The sequence below is a fragment of the Coregonus lavaretus genome, assembly GCF_964263955.1.
Source record: "Coregonus lavaretus genome assembly, chromosome: 2".
Taxonomy (NCBI): Eukaryota; Metazoa; Chordata; class Actinopteri; order Salmoniformes; family Salmonidae; genus Coregonus; species Coregonus lavaretus.
Genome location: NC_139989.1, coordinates 54,975,949 through 54,990,931, shown reverse-complemented (window position 1 = coordinate 54,990,931; position 14,983 = coordinate 54,975,949). Strand labels below are relative to the sequence as shown.

General features: G+C 44.9%; 1 protein-coding gene across 1 annotated transcript in view; it reads right to left on the bottom strand.

The window, feature by feature from the left end:
• The window catches only part of cep112 (centrosomal protein 112), a gene marked incomplete at its 3' end in the record, with an annotated part of 151,957 nt that overhangs the window by 59,085 nt on the left and 77,889 nt on the right, over positions 1–14,983 (bottom strand). Inside the window, 1 exon segment of the mRNA XM_084174618.1 lies at positions 10,772–10,943. Within this exon segment, the coding sequence (XP_084030744.1) occupies positions 10,772–10,943 (172 nt within the window).

The window sequence follows — 14,983 nt, the reverse complement described above, 5'->3', positions numbered from 1 at the left end:
CCTTAGGTTTTTAGCGCCACAGGGGCGTGGAGGACGCTTTGTTATTGTTTCAATTAAGGATTCTAGTTTTAAACTGTATGTAGCATCATGTGAATAGGAAAGGAAACACTTTGTTGCAAATAAATCACTTTTCTTCCTCTCTCCACAGACACCCTCTACTGTCCCTTCCCCTCTCTCTCCACAGACACCCTCTACTGTCCCTTCCCCTCTCTCTCCACAGACACCCTCTACTGTCCCTTCCCCTCTCTCTCCACAGACACCCTCTACTGTCCCTTCCCCTCTCTCTCCACAGACACCCTCTACTGTCCCTTCCCCTCTCTCTCCACAGACACCCTCTACTGTCCCTTCCCCTCTCTCTCCACAGACACCCTCTACTGTCCCTTCCCCTCTCTCTCCACAGACACCCTCTACTGTCCCTTCCCCTCCCTCTCCACAGACACCCTCTACTGTCCCTTCCCCTCTCTCTCCACAGACACCCTCTACTGTCCCTTCCCCTCCCTCTCCACAGACACCCGGGCATCCCAGGACAGTGAGGTTCTCTCTCGTTATGGCTTCAGTCAGTCACATGGCAATTAGAGCAGAAAGCGTCTGAAGTCTTTTTTTTTGCCGGAAAATCTCACAGAGACATCAAAGGCTGTGTCGCCACAACACCCAGATGCCATGCCTGTGTCTCACACACACACACACACACACACACATACCCAGAGACAAACAACACAGAAAAATAGGAGGATACGCACGCACAAACTCACACACGAACAGACACACACACAGAGAGAGAGACATAAACAGTGCCAGGCGTGATGGTCCACATGACTTGACTTCAAGGGCAGGCAGCTATTAGACCTGGTCCCAGAACAGCCTTTAATGTAGAATTCCCTCTTTAACTCGTCTGGCTGATCCCTCTTCCCTACAACTTTAATATGTTTGGAAAATAACATATAGGCTAATAACATATAGGCTAATAACATATAGGCTAATAACATATAGGCTAATAACATATAGGCTACTGCAACAAAAGTTGGAAATAAAAGGACTGCCAAGTATTGTTGCAGCAGGTGCATAATTGTATGCTGAACTGAAGGGTGTCAGTTTAGTCCAACAGTCCTACTCTTCATAACGGCTTTTTCATGCCATGCTGACATAAAAGGCATGATTAAATACATGTTGACTAGTATGAACGTTAAGTCAATTGTTGTATGAGGTTATACTGAATCACCTGAGGAGGCAACAATAGATATGAGAGGTGAGGAAATTGAAGAAATTGAGATTAAATAGATGAAATCCCATATTCAAATATATGAATGGATAGGGGATAGAGAGAACGAAAGACAGAGAGAGAGAGAGAGAAAGAGCCAATCTGGAGTGGAGACCACATCTGTCTGAGCTTGGACTGAACATCAATAGGGAGAAATGGAGGGAGGGAGACAGGGAATTTAAGGGACAGCTGCAGTTGGAAACAAGCTAATTTGTGGACAAGATTTAAAAACAATAGGTACTCCTACTCCAAATTCCCACACACTCACAGAAAAGCATTTCTAATAGCAATGCTTATTAGAAATCAAAATGTGGAGCTGAATTTAATCTGTAATCTAATGACTTAGATACTACAACACACAACAAACATCAGCCATTGATCTCTCTGTGTCAGCACGAAACATGTGAAAGTGAAACATCAACCAGTCCTATGAACATGCAAAATCACAAACATAACTCTAACCAACACATTGATGTTTGAAAGAGCCCAATGGCTATAGGATGTCTGGGAGGAAGGGAAGACAGGGCTGGCCTGACAAACCACCTATAGGGACTGATCAATTGTTAAATTACAAGGCAGAGAGAGAGAGAGAGAGAGAGACAACCCCCCCCCCCCCCCCCCCCCCCCCATGTCCAGCTGTCTGTTGTACCATCTTCTCTTTCATCAGGGGAAAAAGTTATTTAAAAGTTTTGACAGAGTTGTTATTTAGCCCATCACAGTGTTAAGGAGAGATCCCTCTGAGGATCTGACTCTCTCCCATGCTGTTTGAAGTCCATATGTTTCTCAGAAAATACATTGTCAGGACGCGTAAAAAAATAATAATCTGAATTAGCCATAAAAATGAGTTTTGAGTGAAGTTGCGGTAAGAAAACAAAAGAATGGCTTTGGACGAGCCAATAGAATGATCAAATGTTTCTGTTGTTCAGGACAACAAGGCTTAAATTCATTTGTAATGTTGGTGTAGTTTCTGAAGTGGAATTCTTTGGACGGACCAATAAGGAAACAGAATCCTAGGTCCTCAAAGCATGAGAAACTATAGCACTAACTAAGTGAAATAGATATGACCACTAAACAACAACAGCTCATCCCTTTACATATCCAGCTGCTTGGGGAGATAACAGATCCACTGTGCAGTAGTTGACGATCATAACACTGACAAAACAATTGATTGGGTTTCAAGCTAAAAACGAGGGAAAACATGATGATTATGGCACCAGAATATGGACTGTGTTTGTGGACAGAGAGGACAGCATGTCTCTTGAGAGTGTGTTTGATGAGGGAGTGTGTGTGTGTGTGTTCTTGTGTGTGTGCGCGTCTCCCTCTCTCTGTAGCTCTCTCTCGGTCTCTCTAATGGGGCTCTCTTCCATCCTCCTGTGCCATTGATCGGCTAACAGAACAGAGCTGGCTGTAGGCTAACACACATTTACTGTGAGCTGCTGTCCTGGCTGCACGGACTGGCAACGGACGCTGCTTTTCTCAGCTCATCCTTTCATCTTCAAAGATAATGGTTGAAATAGAGGACTTTGAGCGTGGCAAAAGCCCAGTTCACGGTTTTGGATGGTAAAAGCATCACAATGATGGTCCCAAGGCTGAGGAGGAGGATTTGGGCTAATTCCCTCTGTGTGTTGGACGCCAACTCCAAACTCCCAACCCAGCATTACACCAATCTCAAAATAACTATTTCCTCATTAGTTGATGATTCAGCAAACGCCACTGCAGCCGCAAAAAGGCACAAGAGAAGGGCCCTTAACTGGAAACGAAACAGCTAATTTAAACAGCACTGTCACTGAACAAAGCTAATTTAAACAGCACTGTCACTGCACAAAGCTAATTTAAACAGCACTGTCACTGCACAAAGCTCATTTAAACAGCACTGTCACTGCACAAAGCTAATTTAAAACAGCACTGTCACTGCACAAACCTAATTTAAACAGCAATGTCACTGCACAAAGCTAATTTAAACAGCAATGTCACTGCACAAAGCTCATTTAAACAGCAATGTCACTGCACAAAGCTCATTTAAACAGCAATGTCACTGCACAAAGCTCATTTAAACAGCAATGTCACTGCACAAAGCTCATTTAAACAGCAATGTCACTGCACAAAGCTCATTTAAACAGCAATGTCACTGCACAAAGCTCATTTAAACAGCAATGTCACTGCACAAAGCTCATTTAAACAACAATGTCACTGCACAAAGCTAATTTAAACAGCACTGTCACTGCACTACATCAACGAACAAAGTGACAGTGATGGAGACAGCTTCTCTTCTCTCAACGTTCCCTCAGAACAATGGGACCCTCTATCCACAGATGGGTGTCTAGGCCTCTGCATCCAGACTCCAGGGGCCTCATTTATCAATATTGCGTAGAAACTATTCTAAAATACTACTTACGTAACAGAATTTAAAATGTTTGTACGCATAGAAAAAGTGTGATTCATCAAACAATCCTACGAGCGTCATACGCACACCGGTAGGAGATCACCATATACCAACTGTTCACTGTATTTGGCTCGGTCAGTTGTGGCTTGACCAGTAAAGACAAAAACATAGCTACAAAGAGAGGACCATCAGGACAATTCAAGTTGCTGTAGCAATGGCAAATATACTTCAAATGAGTAGGCAACACTCACCAATGAGCCATCCATCCTCAACAGCTTCCTCCTGTAGGCATATAGGCCAACATTGCTGTTCTGCAGAATGAACGAGTCGTGCGTTCCACCTGGCCACCACATTCAGCAGCGTCTTTTGTGCATCACATAACCTATCACCTCCACATTAAATGAGTGGAAGCCTCTTCTGTCCACATAGTTGAATTCGTTTTGGGATAGAGCTTTTATGGCAATGTGGGTGCCGTCTATTGCTCCGTTCCTATTTGGGAACCCATTGATGGCAAAAAAAAAACTCCTGACTTCAACTGGTTGTGCGATGGTGTATGGAAAATGTATTCATTTTGCTGATGATTGCATCCAAAACATTGGCTCATCGAGGACTGTGAGATACAGATCGGTAAACTCACTCTGAAAAGTGCCCGTTGCCAAAAACACGAGGACAGATAGCACTTGGATGTGCACCGGAATGGCATGTACACTGATGTGGTCAAATTATGATATAGTCTGTCAAGCTAAGTTGCATGAATTCACAATGGAAATACAATTAAATCTATGTAAAAAATATACAGTATATTTCTCACAATTTCAACATACAGTACCAGTCAATAGTTTGGACACACCTACTCATTCCAGGGTTTTTCTTTATTTTTACTATTTTCTACATTGTAGAATAATAGTGAATACATCAAAACTATGAAATAACAAATACGGAATCATGTAGTAACCATTTTTTTTTTTTTTTAAATCAAAATATATTTCATATTTGAGATTCTTCAATGTAGCCACCTTTTGCCTTGATGACAGCTTTGCACACTCTTGGCATTTTCTCAATCAGCTTCATGAGGTAGTCACCTGGAATGCATTTCAATTAACAGGTGTGCCTTGTTAAAAGTTAATTTGTGGAATTTCTTTCCTTCATAATGCGTTTCAGCCAATCAGTTGTGTTGTGACAAGGTAGATACAGAAGACAGTCCTATTTGGTAAAGGACCAAATCCATATTATGAACAGCTCAAATAAGCAAAGAGATACGACAGTCCATCATTACTTTAAGACAGGATTGACAAGTCAGTCAATCCGGAAGATTTCAAGAACTTTGGAAGTTTCTTCAAGTGCAGTCGCAAAAAACATCAAGTGTTATGATGAAACTGGCTCTCATGAGGACCACCACAGGAAAGGAAGACCCAGAGTTACCTCTGCTGCAGAGGATAAGTTCATTAGAGTTACCAGCCTCAGAAATTGCAGCCCAAATAAATGCTTCACAGAGTTCAAGTAACAGACACATCAACATCAACTGTTCAGAGGAGACCGCGTGAATCAGGCCTTCATGGTCGAATTGTTGCAAAGAAACCACTACTAAAGGACACCAATAAGAAGAAGAGACTTGCTTGGGCCAAGAAACACGAGGACATTAGACCGGTGGAAATCTGTCCTTTGGTCTGATTAGTTCAAATTTGACTAATCCACAATCACCCGACCTCAACCCAATTGAGATGGTTTGGGATGAGTTGGACCGCAGAGTGAAGGAAAAGCAGCCAACAAGTGCTCAGCATATGTGGGAACTCCTTCAAGACTGTTGGAAAAGCATTCCTCATGAAGCTGGTTGAGAGAATGCCAAGAGTGTGCAAAGATGTCATCAAGGCAAAGGGTGGCTATTTGAAGAATTGCAAATATAAAATATATTTTGATTTGTTTAACACTTTTTTGGTTACTACATGATTCCATATGTGTTATTTCACTGATGTCTTCACTATTATTCTACAATGTAGAAAATAGTACAAATAAAGAAAAACCCTTGACTGAGTAGGTGTGTCCAAACCTTTGACTGGTACTGTATATTTTTCCCATTCACTAGGCTACGGATGACAAGCAGTTCCCATATTCCACCACTTGGAACTGTGCGTATGCATGGTCATGGCTGTGTGTACACTCAAACGTTCATATTGATAAGTCTCACACTTTGTGTGGAAATGATCCCATGCATGTTTACGCACAGATTTGTGCCTAAGCATGATTGATAAATGAGATAAAAAACAAAAGAATGACAAAAACTGAATGACTAAAAAGCACCCCAAGGAAAAGCAGAGCTAAAAATATGCATTTTAAGATCTCTTAAATATGTCCACAGTTTCGGCCCCCCTCAGGTTCTCTGGCAGGCTATTACAGAGGCTGGTATAATAACTTAAAGCTCCCTCTCCATGCCTCTTGGTCCTAGGCTTTGGGGTAGTTAAAAGGCCAGTGTCAGAGGACCTGAGGAACCTACTGGGTATATAACTTAAAAGCATGTCTGACATGTATAGGGGTGCACAATCGTGGATTGATATAAAAACCAATAAAATAATCTCAAAATTAATTCTAAAACTGACAGGTACCTAGTGCAGAGACCTTAAAACCGGTGTAATGTGTGCTCTCCGTCTGGTCTTTGTCAGTACCCGTGCTGCAGCATTCTGTATGTTTTGCAGTTGACCAATGGCTTTCTTGGGTAGACCAGACAGGAGAGCATTACAGTAGTCAAACCTGCTTGTCATAAAAGCATGGATGAGTCTCTCTGTATCAGAGAGAAAAACGGCCGCACCTTGGCAATGTTCCTCAGGTGGTAAAAAGCTATTTTGGTCACATTCCTAATGTGTGATTCGAAATTTAGTTCAGAATCTAAAATAACACCTAGATTTTTAACCTCGTGTTTTATCTTTATTGCCTGTGAATTAAAATGTGAAACCAGATTTGCTCTCTGTACTTTGGCTCCAACAATAAGTACCATGGTCTTGTCTTGATTTAGCTGGAGGAAGTTGTGAGCCATCCAAGTATTTAAATCACTAATAGTCTAGTAATTTATCCGTGGAGCTAAAATCCTCTGGTGACACAAAAATGTAAAGTTGTGTATTGTCTGCGTAGCAGTGAAAATCAATGCTGTGCTTTCTGATAACGCTGCCAAAGGTTTACATATATAAACCGAACAGTACCGGCCCCAAAATCCAACCTTATGGAACGCCATATGTAATATGTATTTTCTCTGAGTTATGTTCACCAAGGGTGACAAAAAAACTCTTGACCGGTTAAATAGGTCCTAAACCAATTTAGAACCGGAGAGGCCAACCCAACTCTTCAGTCTGTCCAGAAGGACATCATGGTCAACAGTGTTGAATGTAGCACTTAAATCCAAGAGTACAAGGACAGAGAGCTGTTTGGCATCTGTGTTGGCTCTAAGATCATTTACCACTTTAACTAAGGCTGTCTCTGTGCTGTGGTGGACACAAAAACCAGATTGGATTTTTTTTTAAATACAGTTGGCACATAAAAAATCATTTAGCTGTTTGAAAACGAATTTGTCCGGAATGTTGCTTAAGAATGGAAGGTTGGAGATTGGCCGAAAATTGCTAAGAGCTGAAGAATCTAGATTACCTTTCTTCAGAAGGGGTTTCACCATAGCAGTTTTTAGCGCAGTGGGGAAACTGCCTGTGAACAGGGAGTGATTAACAATAGTTTGCACTTCTTCAGATATGCAATTAAAAACAGTTTTGAAGAAGGTGGTGGGGATAGGATTGAGAAGGCAGGTAGAAGGTTTAAGTTGTGATATCACTTTCCTGAGCATGTCTGTGTCAACCAGGGAAAATGAATCCATAGTGCCTTTGCGTGGTAGGCTAGGGCACAAAACTTCTCATCAGGTCTTGCTTGACTGATACCCAGCCTAATGTTGATTATCTTATCTCTGCAAACTTATCACATTTAGATGTGGAGGAAAGTTCACATAGGTTTGAGGGGGTAGGATGTATCAGGCAATCAATGGTCGAGAAGAGCACTTTCGATTAATTCTGATTAATTGTGATCAAGTTAGAAAAATGAACCCGTCTGGCATTTCTAATTGCCCTCAGATTATCATAATGGACCTGCAACTTTGACTTTCTCCACTTCTGCTCTGCCTTTCTGCAATGTTTATTTAATTGATCGCTTTAATTGAGCTGTCCCTGTCCAGACTCCAGGTCTTTATTTAGCTTGGTAACACAGACAGTTGTCTCTGTCCAGACTACAGGCCTTTATTTAGCAGGGTAACACAGACCGTTGTCTTTCCAGACTCCAGGCCTTTATTTAGCAGGGTAACACAGACAGTTGATCAGCAGAGGATCCTGGATAATAACAAACAGTGATGAGGCCAGGACAGAGAACCCCTGTGCTCCACCTCCTCCTGCTGCGTCTTCTCCTCCTCCTCCTCCTGCGTCTCCTCCTGTTCCTCCTGCGTCATCTCCTCCTCCTCCTCCTGCATCTTCTCCTCCTCTTCCTCTTGCGTCTTCTCCTCCTCCTCCTGCATCTCCTCCTCCTATGTCTCCACCTCCTCCTGCGTCTCATCCTCCTCCATGTTGGCCACGACTCATTTGTTGTCCTTCCCAACTGGTTGGGTGGGGTGGAGGCCAGCCAGGAGTCTCCTATTTATTAGACTCATCCTACCATGTGAAGGGGATGAGTCCTCACGACGTGTGACTGACATCCGCTCCCTGTGCCAGCTTTCCATAGTCAGGGAGAGAGAGAGTAAGTGAGCAACACAATCCTTCCACAGATTCCAGGAAGAGAAGGAAGAGCTGGAAAGCAGGGCCTGGATCCAATCACCTCGCCAGGAGTTTGAGTCGCTGATTCCCAAATCCTGGCAGTCACATCTGGACAGATTCTATTGTCTGTCTTCCTCACACACAAGATAGTGTGAGTGAGTCATTTGATGGAATGTTGAATACCACTTAAGCCTCACAATAGTGAAAAGTACAAAGTAGTAGGAATTAAAGTGCATTTAAGCTATGCTTGCCGGTTTCAGAAAGCGTTCATGTTTTCTGGATGCGTCAACAAAATACTCTGCTTTTCAACATTCCTCTTTCAAAACTCTCTGGACTTTCAGAATCTGTGGAGGTTGAATTCCCCATTAATTTCCATCTGTATGACAGAGTTTCAAAGGGGTAAACATCTTTGGTAACGCAAAACTACTTCATAATATGGGACTTAACGTGATGTTAAAAAAGCTAATCTTTCCAATTGGCTCATTCATCCCCCCTCCTGTCCCCTGTAACTATTCCCCAGGTCGTTACTATAAATGAGAATGTGCTCTCAGTCAACTTACCTGGTAAAATAAGGGTAAAATAAATAAATACAAATAACATATGTAAATTCTGGAGCCCAACTGCTGCTCTCCAAGAACCATAACCACAGAGAGAAGTTCTGTTTAATTTATTTTTAATTGGGGGAGGGGAGATTTTGGGGTGCGTTGTGGCTCGATGTGGCTCCACATAATCGTATGGTGGAGCGATGGCCATGGCAGACAGACTAACCAGAATAGTGGAGTGGCTGCCAACAGAACGCTCAAATCATAGTTGAGAGTGTGTTCAGTGTAGCTGTGTATGTGTGTGTGTGCGTGTGTGTATGTGTGTGTATGTGTGTGTATGTGTATGGAGGAAGATGATATCTTCTCTTCCACTGACAGCAGCAGGCCATAATGAAAGCTGTCACCTCTGCCATATAGAACAGTGTGTACTTTCAAATGTATGGAAAGGATGAACATGAAATAACAATGTTTCTAAAACATTTGACTGTTTGACCTTGAAATGCTACTGTTTTAATGCCATCATTCTATAGTTCTAATCATATTGCTATTAATTAATTTATGACCAATAATGTCAAATAGTAAAGACATTTTATTGATTTATTTATTCCCCATTTAAGTCTAAATGCTTTTAAATCTTGGCCTATACTATTTCATCCTAGGCCTACTTCTTAAAAATTATAATAATCCTAATGATAGAAAATAAAGTTTCTTAACGGCGAAATTCCATTCCTTTCTGTTGTTCGTACGCAGTTGTGTAACCTGGGAACCATCTGTGCCCGCCGTTCGCTGCAAAAACATTTGAGAGTCGCCGTTTGTCCAAATGTCCATAAATACTGAATGTGCACGGCTGGACCCCTAGTCTCCAGCCAGGAGCCAATAAACAAGCCCTCGCCATGCTGACATTCTACATTTCATCTGGAGGCTTGAGGAGTCAAATACATCCCCAGACGGGGGCTGCTCTGTCAAATGGCTTCCCACAGAGTCTCCATGCTAGCCAGGCAGGAGAAGCGGCGAGGAGAGGGGCGATGGAGGGAAAAGAGTGGAGCAGGGCTACAGGGAGAGGAAACCTGCTGGAATCATAATAGCCTTAAATAGGCCTGGGGATGGGGACTCCATCAATATAGCCCCAAATGTCATTTAGCCATTGTGGCGGTAGTGTGTTGTTGTAATGGGAAAGTAACTGGTGCTTATGGGAGGGAGATGGCTACCTGCGGTGAGGGGAGAATGCCATGTACAGCCTGTTCCTCCGTAGGGGGCTTACGGGGCACTCACCGTGCGCTGCTGCTACTGGTACACGGCTGATACCGACCCCGGTGAACCGGGGAAAGAAAGGAGAGAAATACAACCCAGGGTTTTGGGAATAAAAGGCCAGAGCTACTGCACAGCGACCAAGATATTTCCTTTATCTGGCAACCTGTGGTTTCCAGGCGTTTCAAGTCTTTCACTTCTAGCATGGAACCCTGCCGCGAAACCAGGAAAAAAATACAGAATCGCATTAGAAGTTAGCACTGTGTGATAATAAAAAATGTTTGCGGTTTAATCGGCATTTCACTTTTCCATTAATTCGCGGTCCTTCCTAAAAAAAAAAAGGTTTCGCAAATAAAATACTTTTTGATTTAAATAAGAATTCGGAATTCTTTCCTTTCCGCTCACACACACCCGCACCCCTACAACACAACCGCCTGCAAAAACACAAATTCTGCACAGAAATCGCACCTAGCAGCAGGTGAGAAAGTACTACTCACAGCGTTTTTGAAAGCCCAGCACCACAGAACGTCAATGGCGGTGCAGATCAGAGGAGAGTAGTGAGACCCCCTACCTGGGCGTTGCGTTGCCTCCACTCCTGGGTCTGCTGCTGGTGCTGGTGCAGGGCGGCCCGCGCCTCCACCTCCTGCTGGCGCTGCTGGACCAGATTGTCCCTCTCCGTGCTGTACTGTTGCTGTAGACGCATCCTCTCCTGCTCCTGCCCTGCACGCTGCTCGCACATCTGATTGGACAACAGGAGGAGAGAGGAAGAAGACTACAATCAGCCCCAGCCCTGTCGTCATGACAATTTGTCCATCAATCCACCCATGCATCCCTTCCATCCCTACCCACACGCCAATGCGCCCCGCCGTTGCACAAACGGCAGGACCAAAACAAAAACGACTTGATGACTCCACGACATAACGCAATTCTTTTACATTATTATTACCTCACGCACACTCTTCCCCCCCGTCCCCACCCTAATTCAATCCCACAATCTCTCGCTCTCTCTCCAAATCGGACTTCTGTCGCCCCTCTCCTATCGGCATATAAAAGAGCAGTTAGCTTGGGCTGTCTATGCAGGGAGGCTGTGAGGGGTTAGCCATCTGGCTACTGGAGGAGCTACCCTGGCCCCATGCTATGAGTCTCACAGCGTGGGGAAATCGGCTTAGTAAGGGCGATGCCTATCATCATTATACTACGCCCCACTCAGAGGACGTGAGGAGAAGGAAGAAAGGAACACAAACTTCGGAGGGGAGATCGAACGTGTTAGTTCTACCTGTCATCATATTTATTCAGAGTCCGACAGACTGCCGCAGAAGAATCAAATCATACAATCTCAGTGTTCGCTTTAAAATGTTGGGACATTCAACTCGGCTGGTTGTCTATCGCCGCCAAATGATTGTAGCTGTACGGGTCTACGCTGACAATGAGCGAGTATTTGGAAGACAAAATAACAAAAAGCTTCCGATAAGCTGACCAACAGAAATGCTACTCTAACCGACACACTGAGACAGTGAGTCATCGCCTGATAGAATTAACACAAAACCTAAAAGAAAAAAGACGGGGGAAAAACACAAAAGAATCCTCCAAAAGAAAGAACCCTTTTACAAACATACCATGCTGTCAGTCAGCTGAGCTAGGCTATCCCAGTGTCTACAGACAGCTCCACTCTGCAGCGTTAGCTCTGTTAGCCTAGCGCTGTGGATCTGACACGAGTCACCTGCTGTGAGGTAAAGCCTGGTGGCGGAGTGCTGAGAATGCTAAAGCCCAAGCACCGCCAGTCTCTGCCTTTTTCCCAGGCTCCGCTCACTCTGCTCTCACTCCCCCATGGCGGGGTACCCGTGACCCTGTCCCGTCCCTGCGGTGTGCTCCCCTGCCGGGGCTGAGAAAGGCCAGCAGGGGCCCTGGGCTGGGGCCCAGCTCCAGCTCCAGCTTTGAAGCTAATCCTCCACACATTGTGCTCCCCCGGCACCCTACCTGGGCCTGCCACAGACAGACAGACAGAGCCAGAGACTAGGCAGTTAGACAGCCCTAGTCCCAGCCCATAGGTTTAGCCCATAGCTCCAGACACTGCTTATGCTTAGGCTAATGCTATTCTGGGGATGAATGGGTCTATCGACAGGAAGCTGGATTCCTCACTCGGTGGAGAGAGAGAAGGCCACAAAATACACTTCTATTAGCCACGCAGGATTTCAGGGTTTCCCTCCTACTTGCGTTTGGGTAGATTTGCAAACTGGAAGGAAAGGGAGGGAGGGAGTGATGACTGAATAAAATGTTATACCTGGAGTTTCTCTGCCTTTCTTTTATTGGTGTTGACCATCTATGGATACATTCTACCAAAACACACACACACACACTACTAAAACACTCAATCACTCACATACTACCAAAACACTCACTCATACATACTACCAAAACACTCACTCACACATACTACTAAAACACTCACTCACACATACTACCAAAACACTCACTCACACATACTACCAAAACACTCACTCACACATACTACCAAAACACTCACTCACACATACTACCAAAACACTCACTCACACATACTACCAAAACACTCACTCACACATACTACCAAAACACTCACTCACACATACTACCAAAACACTCACTCACACATACTACTAAAACACACACACACACAAGTGGGACATAAACAGTAGTTTTCAGAAAGACATCACACAGCTAGAGAGCTTATTTCTAGGGCAAAACCCTCTTAGACAGTGTACCACAAACACAAACAAAGCATTGTGTGAGACTGGCCTGGCCATCTTCCGTATTATTGTCATTGGAGATGTTTGGCTTCGCTGGTCCCACAGAGTTAATACATGACATCTGCTCTGTAATTCAATTCCATTCACTATAATATAATTAATTCAGTAATATAATAGAGTCCCAATCATATCTAGCAACTGGATTTCAGTCATGCAGAATCACGCCATAGATCATGATTCATATCTCCACAGCAAGTCAGAGTCTGATGGGCTGACTGATAGGTGGCTAATTCCTACAGAAAACTACAACAACAGCGTGACACCCGACAACAGGAGAGACAAGTGGGGAAGTGTTGGCTTACTGTTTTGTGTGACCATCCTGATTTCATTTCGGGGTTTTGGTTTTGAGAGAGAGAGGGGGGGGTTAAAAAAGTAACATAACAAAAGGAGGCAGAGGAGAGAGAGAGAGAGAGAGATGATGGAGAGACAAACATTCTTGTTACGTCACAGGCTCGCTGAAGAAAGGGCTTCTGGGTGCTGGGGCTCTTAAAGGGGCCGGTGTGGCCACGACACAGCAGGAGAGGGCCTGGGAGAAGAGCTACACAGCATGGCTCCTGTCACTGAGTGAGTCTAGAGCGGGACGGTGTTACAGCACAGCGTGTGTCCTGTCATTCAGATGCCGCTGTGTAGCGACACAGTGTGCGTCCTGTGACAGAGAGCGACTGGTGTTACAGCACAGCGTGCGTCCTGTGACAGAGAGCGACTGGTGTTACAGCACAGCGTGCGTCCTGTGACAGAGAGCGACTGGTGTTACAGCACAGCGTGCGTCCTGTGACAGAGAGCGACTGGTGTTACAGCACAGCGTGCGTCCTGTGACAGAGAGCGACTGGTGTTACAGCACAGAGTGCGTCCTGTGACAGAGAGCGACTGGTGTTAAAGCACAGCGTGCGTCCTGTGACAGAGAGCGACTGGTGTTACAGCACAGCGTGCGTCCTGTGACAGAGAGCGACTAATGTTACAGCACAGCGTGCGTCCTGTCACTGAGGAGCTCCTGTCATTGAGATGGGCCTGGGTGTAGTGGCACTGTAGGGCTACTAACATAGAGAGAGGACTAGGGGGGGTGTGACAGGACGGGACAGGGTGAGAATTAGGAAAGAGACAGTGAGATAACCAGCCACTGCTACTGTTGCCCCAGGAGGGTTACCCCAAACCTCAGGGAGGGGGAGAGGGAGAAAAGGGAGGAAGGAGAGAGGGAGAACTGTCTGGCCTCAGCAGGGGAGGAAGGAGAGAGGGAGAACTGTCTGGCCTCAGCAGGGGAGGAAGGAGAGAGGGATAACTTTCTGGCCTCAGTAAGGGTGATGAGAAGGGGAGAGGGAAGAACTCCATTCTTCACAGTGGGGAGTGTAGAAGTGTGCCCTGTGTGTGTGTATGTGTCAACGTTTCTGTGTCTATGAGCGTTTCGGTGTGTGGACGCGTGTATCCTAGACCTAGACTTTGTGTTGTTCATTGTGACCAAAGATCTGAGGAGCGGGACAGATTAGTGGTTTCCGTGGGGTCCGGGGGTTACGACACCATCTATAACAGCCTTATGACCTCCCTACGTCAGTTCAACGTCAAGGAGCAGGGCTGTGAAGGGCCGGCGTGACGTCCTAATGACCTGGAGCTCAGAGGGAAACAACTCCGCTATACATGGAGCCTCTTTTAAAACTCTCACTGAAGTGACCTCAGTGGAATGTCCCTTTGTGATTGGCTCAATGGGCAAACTTGACTTGGTGACCCTGAGACACCAATCTCACTACAAGGGAACACGCAGTTGCAAAATACACATCAGACAGTCATCAGACTCTTTCTATACGCTCTGTATCTCTCTCTCGCTCCGCTCTTCCGCTCTCTTTATCTCTTAGGTGGACGTCACCGAAAAGCGACACCGAATGTGGCATTAGCACATGATGTACTGGGACAGAGAGATGTTTCTCTCAGTTTATCGCCGAAGTAAATGATACCAAGCGCCCTTAGTATGAAATAGATGCATCCCAATTCCATTGGCAACTGTCTTT